The sequence below is a fragment of the Passer domesticus genome, chromosome 10 (genome assembly GCF_036417665.1).
Source record: "Passer domesticus isolate bPasDom1 chromosome 10, bPasDom1.hap1, whole genome shotgun sequence".
Lineage (NCBI taxonomy): Eukaryota > Metazoa > Chordata > Aves > Passeriformes > Passeridae > Passer > Passer domesticus.
This window is the reverse complement of record NC_087483.1, coordinates 28228099-28239010: the sequence shown is the minus strand read 5'-3', so window position 1 is coordinate 28239010 and position 10912 is coordinate 28228099. Positions and strand designations below refer to the sequence as shown.

The 10912-nt window shown below is 65.2% G+C and overlaps 2 protein-coding genes across 3 annotated transcripts; both read left to right on the top strand.

Moving 5' to 3' along the window:
• Positions 1-40: 40 nt before the first annotated feature.
• Positions 41-2686, top strand: CATIP (ciliogenesis associated TTC17 interacting protein). Of its 2 annotated transcripts, XM_064434862.1 has the most exons (9): positions 41-262; positions 515-718; positions 848-903; positions 1211-1297; positions 1416-1586; positions 1735-1859; positions 1941-2017; positions 2118-2206; positions 2440-2686. In XM_064434862.1, the coding sequence occupies exons 1-9, from the start codon at positions 187-189 to the stop codon at positions 2668-2670; spliced, it is 1116 nt and encodes a 371-aa protein (XP_064290932.1). In that variant the 5' UTR covers positions 41-186; the 3' UTR covers positions 2671-2686. The 2 variants fall into 2 exon arrangements, 1 of the variants encoding a protein (XP_064290932.1); XR_010369343.1 differs by having other exon boundaries at positions 848-1297; positions 2122-2206; positions 2440-2475.
• Positions 2687-3497: 811 nt separating this feature from the next.
• Positions 3498-9682, top strand: SLC11A1 (solute carrier family 11 member 1). Its single transcript, XM_064434859.1, has 15 exons — positions 3498-3548; positions 4126-4229; positions 4927-5049; positions 5319-5438; positions 6172-6278; positions 6358-6428; positions 6519-6586; positions 6707-6862; positions 6999-7157; positions 7324-7413; positions 7589-7708; positions 8132-8281; positions 8362-8435; positions 8886-9039; positions 9118-9682. The coding sequence occupies exons 1-15, from the start codon at positions 3530-3532 to the stop codon at positions 9217-9219; spliced, it is 1617 nt and encodes a 538-aa protein (XP_064290929.1). The 5' UTR covers positions 3498-3529; the 3' UTR covers positions 9220-9682.
• The last annotated feature ends 1230 nt before the right edge of the window (positions 9683-10912 follow it).

Here is a 10912-nt window from a genome sequence, read left to right as displayed (position 1 = left end):
GGAGACGAGCGGCGTCGGGACCCCGGGTCCGGCAGGGCGGGGACCGGGGCTGGGGACACGGGGCTGGGGACACGGGGCTGGGGGGTGTCCCTGCCCCCCGGGTCACGCGTGGGGCGGGCATCGCGGTTCGGGGAGCCCCGGCGCCCCCTCACGCCGGGGTCCGGCAGCAGGAGCCCCAGGCGAGGCATGGAGCCCCCTCCCCAGAGCGCGCAGGACACCGCGAGCGTGGCGGACGCTGCTGCCGAGTTCCTGAGCCTCATCGGTGCGTGCCTCCTCCTCCTCCAGCCTCGCCCTGTCCTGCCACACCGGGCCCGCTGCGAGGTGGGGGGCACCGGGCCCGAGAGTGAGGGATTGAGAGGGTAAATGGCCAGGGGCTCGGCCCAGCCTGGAGGGGGATGGAGACACGGAGGGGCCCTGGGCAGGGGCGACACTCACTTCGGGAGGGAGTGACCGGAGTGGCCATCTCCTCGCGGTCACTGTCCCTCTGGGCTGGGGTCACCATCCCTCCGTACAGGGCTGAAGGAGCTGGAGTGGTGCCTGTTTGCCGAGACGCTGGCAGTGGTGGCCCCACCAAGGCACAAGGCAGAGGGCCAGTGGTGGATGGCAGCCCAGTGGGCACCCTACCATCGGGAAGGGGAGCCGGTGCAGAGCTGCATCCTGGTGCAGACCAGGTTCCGAGGCAAGCAGGATGGTGTGCCTGCCTCCAGCACCCTCAAAGGTGAGCCAGCAGTGGCTTTTGGGGGGCTCCTTCTTCCCCAGGGCTGGGACGTCCCTGTCCACCAGCCCCCAGGGCTGGGAATGGGGACAGTGCCAACAGGATTGGTTGAGCACGGCTTTGCTCTGCCAGCCTATGTGACCTGGCAGCTGGAGACGCTGGAGCAGGAGGAGCAGGAGTGCCTGGAGGTGACTGATATGGTGGTGGCATGTCCCTTTCCCTGTGTCCTACCTGCTGCCCTGGGCTGTGCCCTGCAGTGGTGCCCTGCTGGGGGCTGTCCCCTGTGGGTAGTCTGGCATCCCTTGCCATGCTCAGACTCCAGCTCTGCCCCACCAGCCCGGTCCCCATCCCCTGCTCTGGGTGGCAGCTGGGGTGGGGAGTTTCCCACAATGCATCTGGAATGGTACCCCGACTGGCAGCGCTGCTGGGGCTGCCAGCTCAGAGGAGGGCGCCCTGGCTCTACCCTCCCCCCCGTGCCTCCCACCCCTCCCGCAGCTCAGACCACACCCCACCGAGAAGACGACGCACATTGTGAGCCACGAGCACGGGATGACGGTCACCAAGACCCTGCAGCAGGGAGAGGTGGGGCTGAGGGCAGGGTCACACCCTGGCAGGGGCAGCACAGCTCTCACCAGGGATGCCCAGGCCCTGGGGACGCGGGGGCTGTGGCTGTCCCGCGAGGTGCCAGGTCTCTCTGCAGGCGGAGCCGCAGTGCCACAGCTTCTCGTACGGCCGGGCCACGCTGCGGGCGCGGCTGCTGGAGGGGGCCAGCCTGCTGCTGCTGCGGGTGCTGGCACGCCGGCAGACCGTGCCCCCCGGCCTTGTCTTGCCAGCCATCGACAGCGAGGGCCACCTGTGCACCTCCCGCTATGTGAGCCGCCTGCCAGCGGGGCCGTGGGGCGGGATGTGGGAAGTGGGAGGGGGCGGAATGTGGCTGACAGCGTGGCGGGACACGTGGGGATGGCAGCGGGGGCAGGGGTGACTCTGAGACAAGGCTGACCCCCGGTGCACCGCCCCAGTGTGCCCTGGGCATCCAGCGGCAGGCGCTGGGCTCGGCAGAGACAGAGGTGTTTGTGATCCAGCGGGTCCTGCACGGCAGCACAGGCGCTCCCGCCGTGTGGCACAGCAGCTTCCTGCCCAACGGGTAAGGGCAGAGGCACCAGCCCTGCCACTCCCGAGGGATGGCACAGCATGGGAAGGCCAAGGGCTCTTCTTCCCCTCTCAGGTGTCTGGCTCAGATGGTGCAGATTGGCTCCCCGGTGCTGATGATTCTACAGGATGAGTCCATCCTCAGCAAGCCAGGTACTGAGCAGGGGAGGCTCGTGCCCTTCCAGCACAGGCAGCCCCTGCCCGCTGTCTGGAACACCACGGGGAACACCCTGCCCTGCCTTTCTGCTGCCAGGTAGGTTTGAGCCCCAGCTCCCCTTCCCCAAAGAGCCCCTGGACTGGGAGGAGGACAAGGAGCTCTACTCCTATTTCCTGGACAGGAAGGTAAGATGGGTGGACATGGGGACAAGGGACATGGGGCTGTGCCAGCCTCCAGCAGGGTCTCCCCTGGTGTGCCCAGGAGGCACATTGAGGGGGCAGGCCAGCCAACATCCTTCCTCACACCATCTTAAGTGTGGGAAAGGACCCTGGCTCCTGTCCCCCTCACCCTGGCACAGTGCCCATGGGGGAAACGTGTGTTCACGCCCACCTCACCCACCCTGTCCACCCCACTGCAGGATGAGCTGCAACTCTCCCATGCTGCCTACCTCCAGCAGCACCCCGAGGTGCGGGCACTGCTGTCTGACTTCCTCCAGGCATTGCTCCTCCAGCAGCCACACGACACCATCTCCTTTGCTGCGGAATTCTTCGCCCACCAGCGGCCCATTGGGACCCCCTTTGCCTCCACGGGGGCTGCCAGCCCCCTCCCCAACTCCCCAGCTGGCCACCCTGCAGCCAACAGCAAATAAAGCAGCCAGCACTGCCTGTCCAGTCTTGTGTGCTTTGGGGAAACTGAGGCTCGGGGAGGGCAGGTGGAGCTGAGCTGTGTGCTAAGCCCCACCATGCCTTCTGGTGGGACCCTGTCCCTGTCCCAGCCCTTGCTCAGGGGGTGGGGGTGCCTGGGCCATACTGTGGAGCAGGGCCAGGCTCATATCCCTGTGCCTGCCACCCCCCCACGTGTTCCTGGGGACACCCTTGCCCATGTCCCTGTGGGACACAGCCTGGCTGGCAGAAGGGTACTCACTTTTGCAGGCACAGCTTGACACTGCAACACTGGCACGCCATGCTTGGGGTGAAGGTCCTGCACCGAGGGTGATGAGGGCACCCTGTGCCACAGAGCCTGCCTGCCTGCCTGGGTGCTTCCTCCAGCAGCCAAGGCTGCATTTTGGTCTCCTTATGCAACACGTGCCTGCTTCCTCCTCGCTCCCACTTCTATGGCATTTCCCCTACTCCCGTGGGGCCAGCCCTCCCTTCTCGCTCTGCGGGACGCTGTCCCCTGTCCCCACAGCCACCCGAGCAGAACCTTTGGCATGCGATGGAGAGTGACAGGCAGACACGCTCCCACGGTGACGGAGCCTCGTGTTTGCACGTGTGTGAGGCAAAGGGGAGGGAAGGGGCCTCCTGGCACTGGAGCAGGGGGGGAACCGAGACTGTGTGTGCTCATAAGGGTAGGGAAGGAGCACTTCCTTCTCCTACCCTCCTCCTCTCCTCCTGAGGAGGGGAGGGATGACACAACTGCGGGGGGGTCCTTTAAAAGCTGGGCAGCGGGCACTGCACTCACAGCTGAACTCAGGAAGCCCCGGCACCGTGGCTGGATCAGGTCCACCCATGGCATCACTGGAACCAGGTGAGCCTCACAGCACTTCTTGGCCCCCCTTGTGCCTCCTTTCATCCCCTAGACCCCATTCCCTGCACCCTGGGCCCCCTGGCTGTGCTCCATCTTTCAGTGGGCACCATCCCCCCCAGCCTGTCCTGGATTCCCCATCTGTCCCATGCTCAAGCCTGGGAATGTGATTCAAGCAGTTCCCAGGATGTAGGTGGGCTGCAAAGGGGGGATTAGGACCAGTACCAGCTTCTTGTCCTCACTCTATGCCCATCCAGCAGCAGGAGCTGGAGCAGGGTTCCCTCCTGTCCCTGCTGCCAGAAATGCACTTGGCTCTTGCACTGCTGAAGACGGGGCTCCGTCCAGGGGTTTTAGGGACACCTGAGCTGGAGGTGGCATCTGATCCCTTTGGGTAGCTTTTGATAGATCCCATATAGCCATCCTCATGCCTCCCCTGGAAAACTGGTGCTTTTCCCTGATGGGCTTCATCAGGCAGGGTCAGGTGGGACTGAAGGAAGCTGGTACCAGGGCTGCCAGCCCGCCAGTGTCCTTGTCCCCCTGGCAGGCTGCCACCTCCCTTCCTCTTCCTTGTCCCCCTCAGGCCTCACCAGGTCCCTGAACGGGGGCCCCATGCCCCCACAGCGCCCTGGCACTCAGGACCAGACCTACCTGGAAGAGCTCATCAGCATCCCCAAGGGCAGTGGGGTAGGTGCTGCGAGGCTTTCAGGGAGGGCAGGGGAACGGGACAGTGCTGCAGGGAGCTGGGGAGGCAAAGGGCCACTGCAGTGGGGAATATGTGTCTTGGTCATGCCCTGGGGACAAGCCCCCAACTCCCCAGACCCAGCTCAGGCAAGACACAGCCCTAGGTGGAGTGTTTCCATGCTTAAAGTTTTCCAGATGGAGAACTGAGACAATGGGGCAAGGTGCTACCCAGGCGCAAGGATCACCCCTCTGCTCACACACCAACCTCCTGGGCCACCCATGGATGAGCCCAGTGGGCTCCCCAAGGCTGCCTGCACCCCACCAGCCCCCCCATCCTTGTCTGGTCTCGGGGCAGTGGAACAAGAAGAGGAAGGAATAGTACTCCCTAGTCAGGAGGAGTAGCAAAAGCAGAGGACAGCAGTGGAATCCCATGGGATGCAATTAATAGTGCCTGACAGCCCTGGGACCCCCCTGCAAATCACTGTCCAATGGGTCAGACAGGGCCCACTGCCCCTCCAGCACTGCTGCTAACAGGGAGAGGCTGGGGGCAGCAGTTCCCTCTCCAAAACTGTCAGGAAAATGACCTCCGTGTGCTCAACACATCCATGCGGGCAGCACCGGGCTAGAGGGGGCAGGATGTGCAGTCAGGAGACTCTGCTTGTGAACGGAGCTCTGGCTCTGACCTGCTGCCTTGTCCCAGCCCGGATTCAGCTTTAGGAAACTCTGGGCTTTCACCGGTCCCGGCTTCCTCATGAGCATCGCCTACTTGGACCCGGGCAACGTGGAGTCCGACCTGCAGAGCGGGGCCCTGGCGGGATTCAAGGTGAGCCCGGCCCCGGGCTCAGGAAGCAGGCGGGGGTTTCGCAACCTCTCCAGCGCCAACGGCTGCCCCTGGCAGCTGCCATCCCAGCCCGGGAGCAGGAGGGGCACGGGGGCCGCGGCACAGGGTGAGGACACCCAGGGGGGCACCCCCCTGACCGGGCTGGGAGAGCACCTGCACCCCGTCTCTTCCCTGCAACCCTGGTTGAACTGGGGACCCCCGGGGTGCTGGATGCTGCCCAGTGCCCATTCCTGCTGCCTCCTGCCCCCCAGCTGCTGTGGGTGCTGCTGTGGGCCACCGTCCTGGGGCTGCTGTGCCAGCGCCTCGCCATCCGTCTGGGCGTGGTGACCGGGAAGGACCTGGGCCAGATCTGCTACCTCTACTACCCCAAGGTGAGCAACCACGGGGGTGACAGTCTGGGACCCTGTGCTTGGGCTGGTGACAGTCCCAGCGGGGCCTTGCAGGGCTGGAGAGAAGCAGGCAGATGCTGTGAGGCACCTGCCTCTCTCGGGGGCTCCCCAAAGCCCCCCAAGCCCCGGTGACCCCCACAGCCCTGCAGAGCAGGGGCCCAGGGTGAGAGGCGTGAGGAGCTGCTGCAGTGTCCCGGTGTGACCTGGGGACACATGAGAGCGTCCCCCGCGGGAGGGAGCCCAGGCGAGGGGCAGCAACGCGAGGCCGAGACGCAGGAAAGGCTGAGCGTGTTGGGCAGAAAGGGATCGAGAGGAGGGATCATATGACAGAGGAGGGGGGAGTCAGGAGACCCATCTAAGCCAAGATCCTGATGGGGGGAACAGCAAGGAGATGACTGGTCCCCAAAAGGAGGGTTGGATGCATCTCTCTGTCCTACCTCCCTCAAACCCCCCATCTAGACAGACGGGTCCTATCCTCAGCTCTCACTGGGGCAGGGATGAGGAGTGGAGGAACAGGCTTGGATTTAGCATCCACCTTTCATCCTGAGATTGTGTTGTGAAAGAAGCTGAGGGGGGTCTTCTGGGGTCCCCAGGCTGCTCTAGCAGGCCTGCTACAGCCTGGAGACAGGGATTTGCACCAGGATGCTGTGCTAGCTTGCCCAGAGCTACGTGCCACTGCGGGCTCAGGCACCTCATGGTGGCCTGTCCCCTGCAGGTGCCGCGCGTGCTGCTGTGGCTCATGATTGAGCTCGCCATCATCGGCTCCGACATGCAGGAGGTGATCGGGACGGCCATTGCTTTCAGCCTGCTCTCAGCTGGCCGGTGAGCCTCCCCACAGCCTCCCCACGGCCCTGCTCCACACAGGGCCATGTATCTAACCCTGCCCCTGGCCATCCTGCAGCATCCCCCTCTGGGGCGGGGTCCTCATCACCATCGTGGACACCCTCTTCTTCCTCTTCCTCGATAAGTACGGTGAGTGCCAGGGTGAGGGCTGCGGGCCCTGTCACCCACGTGGCACCAGTGTCCCCTGCTCTGTGCCACCCCCTCTCTTGACCTCTCTAGGGCTCCGCAAACTGGAGGCTTTCTTCGGGCTCCTCATCACCATCATGGCCCTGACCTTTGGCTACGAGGTGAACAGGGAGCTGGGGACAACCCTTTTCCTGCAAGGCTGCCAAGGCACCCTGCCATGCGGTGTCCCCACTGCTACCAGCCTGTGGCAGCTCACAGTGCCCCTTCTCACTGCTCCCCAGTACGTGGTGGTGAGGCCGAGGCAGGTGGAGGTGCTGAAGGGCATTTTCCTGCCCAGCTGCCCGGGCTGCGGGCGAAAGGAGCTGCTGCAGGCCATGGGCATCATCGGCGCCATCATTATGCCCCACAACATCTTCCTCCACTCCTCCTTGGTCAAGGTGAGATCACGGCACTGCCGTGGGCACTGCTCTGCCAGGGTGCCCCAGGGTACACTCGGTGGGGACAGCACGGTCCTGGCTGTGGGACAGGGGTGCTCACGTGACCCGTGACACCCACGTCACTGGCCATGCCCAGACACGGGCGATCGACCGCTCCAAGAAGGAGGCAGTGCAGGAGGCCAATACCTATTTCCTGACCGAGTCCTGCCTGGCCCTCTTTGTCTCCTTCCTCATCAACCTCTTCGTCATGGCTGTCTTTGGCGAGGCGTTCTACCAGCAGCGCAACGAGGACGTGGTGAGTGTCACTCATGGCCACAGGGAGGTGACGGCTGTGCCCAGCTGGGACGAGCATCCCCCGGGGACTGCACGTTCTCATTCCCTGAGAGGGGATGTGTGGGCACCCCCTGTGCCTGGGGGAGCTGCTGGGTGGCTGTCACACTCGTGCTTGCCGTGCCTTGCAGCACAACATGTGCGCCAACAGCAGCATCAGTCAGTATGCCAGCATCTTCCCCACCAACAACGAGACAGTCTCTGTGGATATCTACCAGGGGGTGAGTGCCACCAGGCTGTGTCCAGTGAGCATCCATTCCCATCTGGGGGATGTATCACTGTCCCATCCACCCCTGGGGCTGGGGGCGGCTATAACCCCTCTAGAAATCTGGGAGCTGATGGGAATGCCTGGGGTAGGGGGCACTTTAGGGTGCCCACCGCAGTGTCCCTACACAGGGTGTCATCCTGGGCTGCTATTTCGGGGCAGTGGCACTGTACATCTGGGGCATCGGGATCCTGGCAGCAGGACAGAGCTCCACGATGACCGGCACTTACGCAGGGCAGTTCGTCATGGAGGTGAGAGATGGGGATGCTGGCCCTCGCCCCACAGGGAGGGGCTGAGAGCAGGGAAATCCCCGGTGGGCCCTGGGTGCAGGGGTTCTATGGGCAGCATTTGGAAGAGTTAATTGCCCGCCATCCCTGCAGGGAGCTGGTGGGTGGCAGCTTGCTAGCACCAGTGTTCCCCAGGAGGTGGGATGGAGACAGTGCCCACCCACTGCACCCTGTGTGCCCCACGCAGCGTTTCCCTAATTAACACGATCCTCTGTTAACGAGTCGGAGCTGACACCTAGCGGGGCCCGGCAGCCCTGCAAGAGCCCGCTCAGTGCCCCGGCACGGAGGAGGGGGACATGCCCCCCACGTTCCCCCAGGCAGGGTCCGAGGGTCGCCCTGCCACGGTGCCGCAGGCACAGCGAGGGTGCGGGTTCTGCCGTGCTCCAGGGCTTCCTGCAGCTCCGCTGGTCCCGCTTCGCCCGGGTGCTCTTCACCCGCTCCTTCGCCATCCTGCCCACTGTCCTGGTGGCCGCCTTCAAGGATGTCAGCCACCTCACAGGCATGAATGACCTGCTCAACGTCCTGCAGAGCATCCTGGTAAGGGGCTGGGAGGGCATCACCTGCCCCAAACGCCCCAGCCTGGCAGCCGTGCCATCCTCATGCCGCTCTCCTTTCAGCTGCCTTTTGCCGTCCTGCCGGTCCTCACCTTCACCAGCCTGCAGCCGCTCATGCAGGATTTCAGCAACAGCCTGTGAGTGCCAGGGCACGGGGAGGCACAGAGGAGGCACAGAAGGGAGTTCTGGCTGCAGGCACCTTCCTTTTGGCCCATCCTGCCCCCCCAAACCAGGCCATGGGGCAATTAGTGTATGGACACTGGAGGGGCATGTTCATTGCCACCTGCCCAGGGCAGCCAGGGCGGAACAGACGCCATCACTACCCTCATCATCCTCCTCCCAATGACACATCTGGCTCCTTGGGCACCCCTAGACCCTCAGCATCCTCCTGGCACTGCCAGCCCTGGATTTGGAAGGAGGCCAAAATCCACACCTAGAGCCCCACCACGGGGTGACATATAGCTGTGGGGTGCCGAGATGTCCCAGTTGGGGTCTGGTTCATGCACAGACTCAGTTCCCCCAGCCCTGTGTGCCCCATGGCCCACAGGGTGGGGGCCCTGCCCTGATGCCCAGTGCCCTGCTCGCAGCCCGGGGAAGGTGCTGATGACCCTCATAACGGGGCTGGTCTGCGCCATCAACATTTACTTCGTGGTGGACTTTCTGCCAACGCTGCACGGCCTGGAGTACCACATTCCCCTGAGCCTGCTGCTGGCTGCCTACGTGGCTTTCGTCGCCTACCTGGTAGGGCTGGCACCGCGGGACAGGGGCGGGACAGTGTCCCTGGTGGGTGTCATTCACCTGTCCTCTTTGTCCCGGCAGATCTGGACATGCAGCATCGCACACGGAGCCCGGTTCCTGGCCCGGGGCCACCACAGCCGGTTCAATTTCGGTCTCGCCCTCGACCCGACAGAGACACGGTGACAGATCCCATCCCCGCTTGTCATCCCCACGTCCCTGCCCAGCGCGGCCTCCTGCACACGGATTTGCTGCCACTCCGAGTCCGGGCATGTTTTAGGCAGGGATGCACCCAGCAAGGGAAGGGTTAACAGGCAGGCAGACCTCCCCCCAGGATCTCGGCGCTTCTTCCCACCCCCAACCCCCGCCAATTCCGGGGTGCGGGTCCGGGCTGGATGCGAGGGGAGCGGGAGAGCAGCGGCAGATTTCCCATCCACTGCCACAGACGCTTCACTGAACGAGCCGCGCCGGAGACTTCCCCCGCTCATTATGCCAGGAACCGCCGGCCCCCGGGACCGCTAATCACCGCTGGGCACCGCTAATTACGGCCGGCACCGCTAACCACCCCCCGCCGCCCCGGCCCCATCCCCACGGGGGGCTCCGCGGCTTGGGGGGAGGGAGGGGGCGGTGATAAACGCCGTGTTTGGAACCCGGCCTCGGCCCGGCTCTGCTGCCTCTGCTGCTGCGGGACCCCGCCGTGGGGCGGGGCCCCCGGACCCCCGCATCCCCCGGGCCCCCCGCACCCCGGGGCGGGGCGCTGCTTGTCGCGTTGCCCCGGGGGGAGCGGGGCGGCGGGAGCCCCCCGGTGCCCTCCCCGCCCCGGATGCCCCGTTTCCCGCCGGCCGGTGCCGCCGGATGCGGTGCCCGGCGCTCGGTGCCGCGGCGCGGGCGGGGGGGTCCCGGCGCGCTCCGGGCCCGCACTTGCGAGACGCTCCCTGGCTGTTTCAAGGCTCCCCCCTCTCCCCAGGACCCCCCACCCCAAAATTCCCCCTGCCGACCCCCGCCGGCCGGCTGCCCGAGGTGGGAATTGGGGGCCCGGACACCCCCCCAGCCCGTGCCCCCCACTCCGGGAAGGGACCCCCCCCCGCTCCCGGGGGCCGCGCTTGTTTATGTGAAGAATGTCCCCTTCCTTAAAAGGGCGATGGCGGACGGGCTGGGGCGGTGCCTCCCCCGGCCGCTGGCTGCTGGAAGGAGGGGCCAGAGCTGTGGGGCCCACAAAAAGGCGGGGCTCCCCCTTCTCCGGGGGCGCAGCCCACCCCAGCCACGGGAGGAGGAGCGGGAGACGCCCCTAGGTCGGGGTGCACCTGCCCGGGGTCACCAAGGGGTAGGGGGGCTTCAGGGTGGTCCTCAGCGGGAGGAAGGCTGGAGGGACTGGGGTCTGCGGGATTTGCTGCTCTGCAGCTGGAGCCTGCAAGCCAGAGCACCCCCAGCCCGGGGACACCCAGCCCTTAGGAGCAAGTGTCCCACTCCAAGACCTGGCTCTGCGGTCCCTTGGCCATGGGGCTGCTGTTGGTGGGGCAGAGCGGCCAGGGCTGGGTTGGAGAAGAGGGGAAAGCATCCAGGATGCCAGTCTGGGAGCAGTGGGGTGGGACAGAAGGGTCCCTGAGCGCCCGATTGAGTGCAGCCTGATGCTCTTCTGCCTTGTGCCCGCACCCTGCAGCCCAAACAATCCAGCTGGGCTCTGCCTGCTCCTGGCCTGGGCTTGTCCCACAGCCCCAGGACAGGGACAGCATCTCCCTGAGCTCCCCAGCTCAACCTGCCCCCAAGCAGGCAGTGGAACTGGAAGTGGTGCTCCAACCACCGCTGCAAGCATTGACCCGGGAGGTTTCTAATTGCATTAATTGGAGGACTGACAGAGCCCGTCTGGACTTGTCAGGGA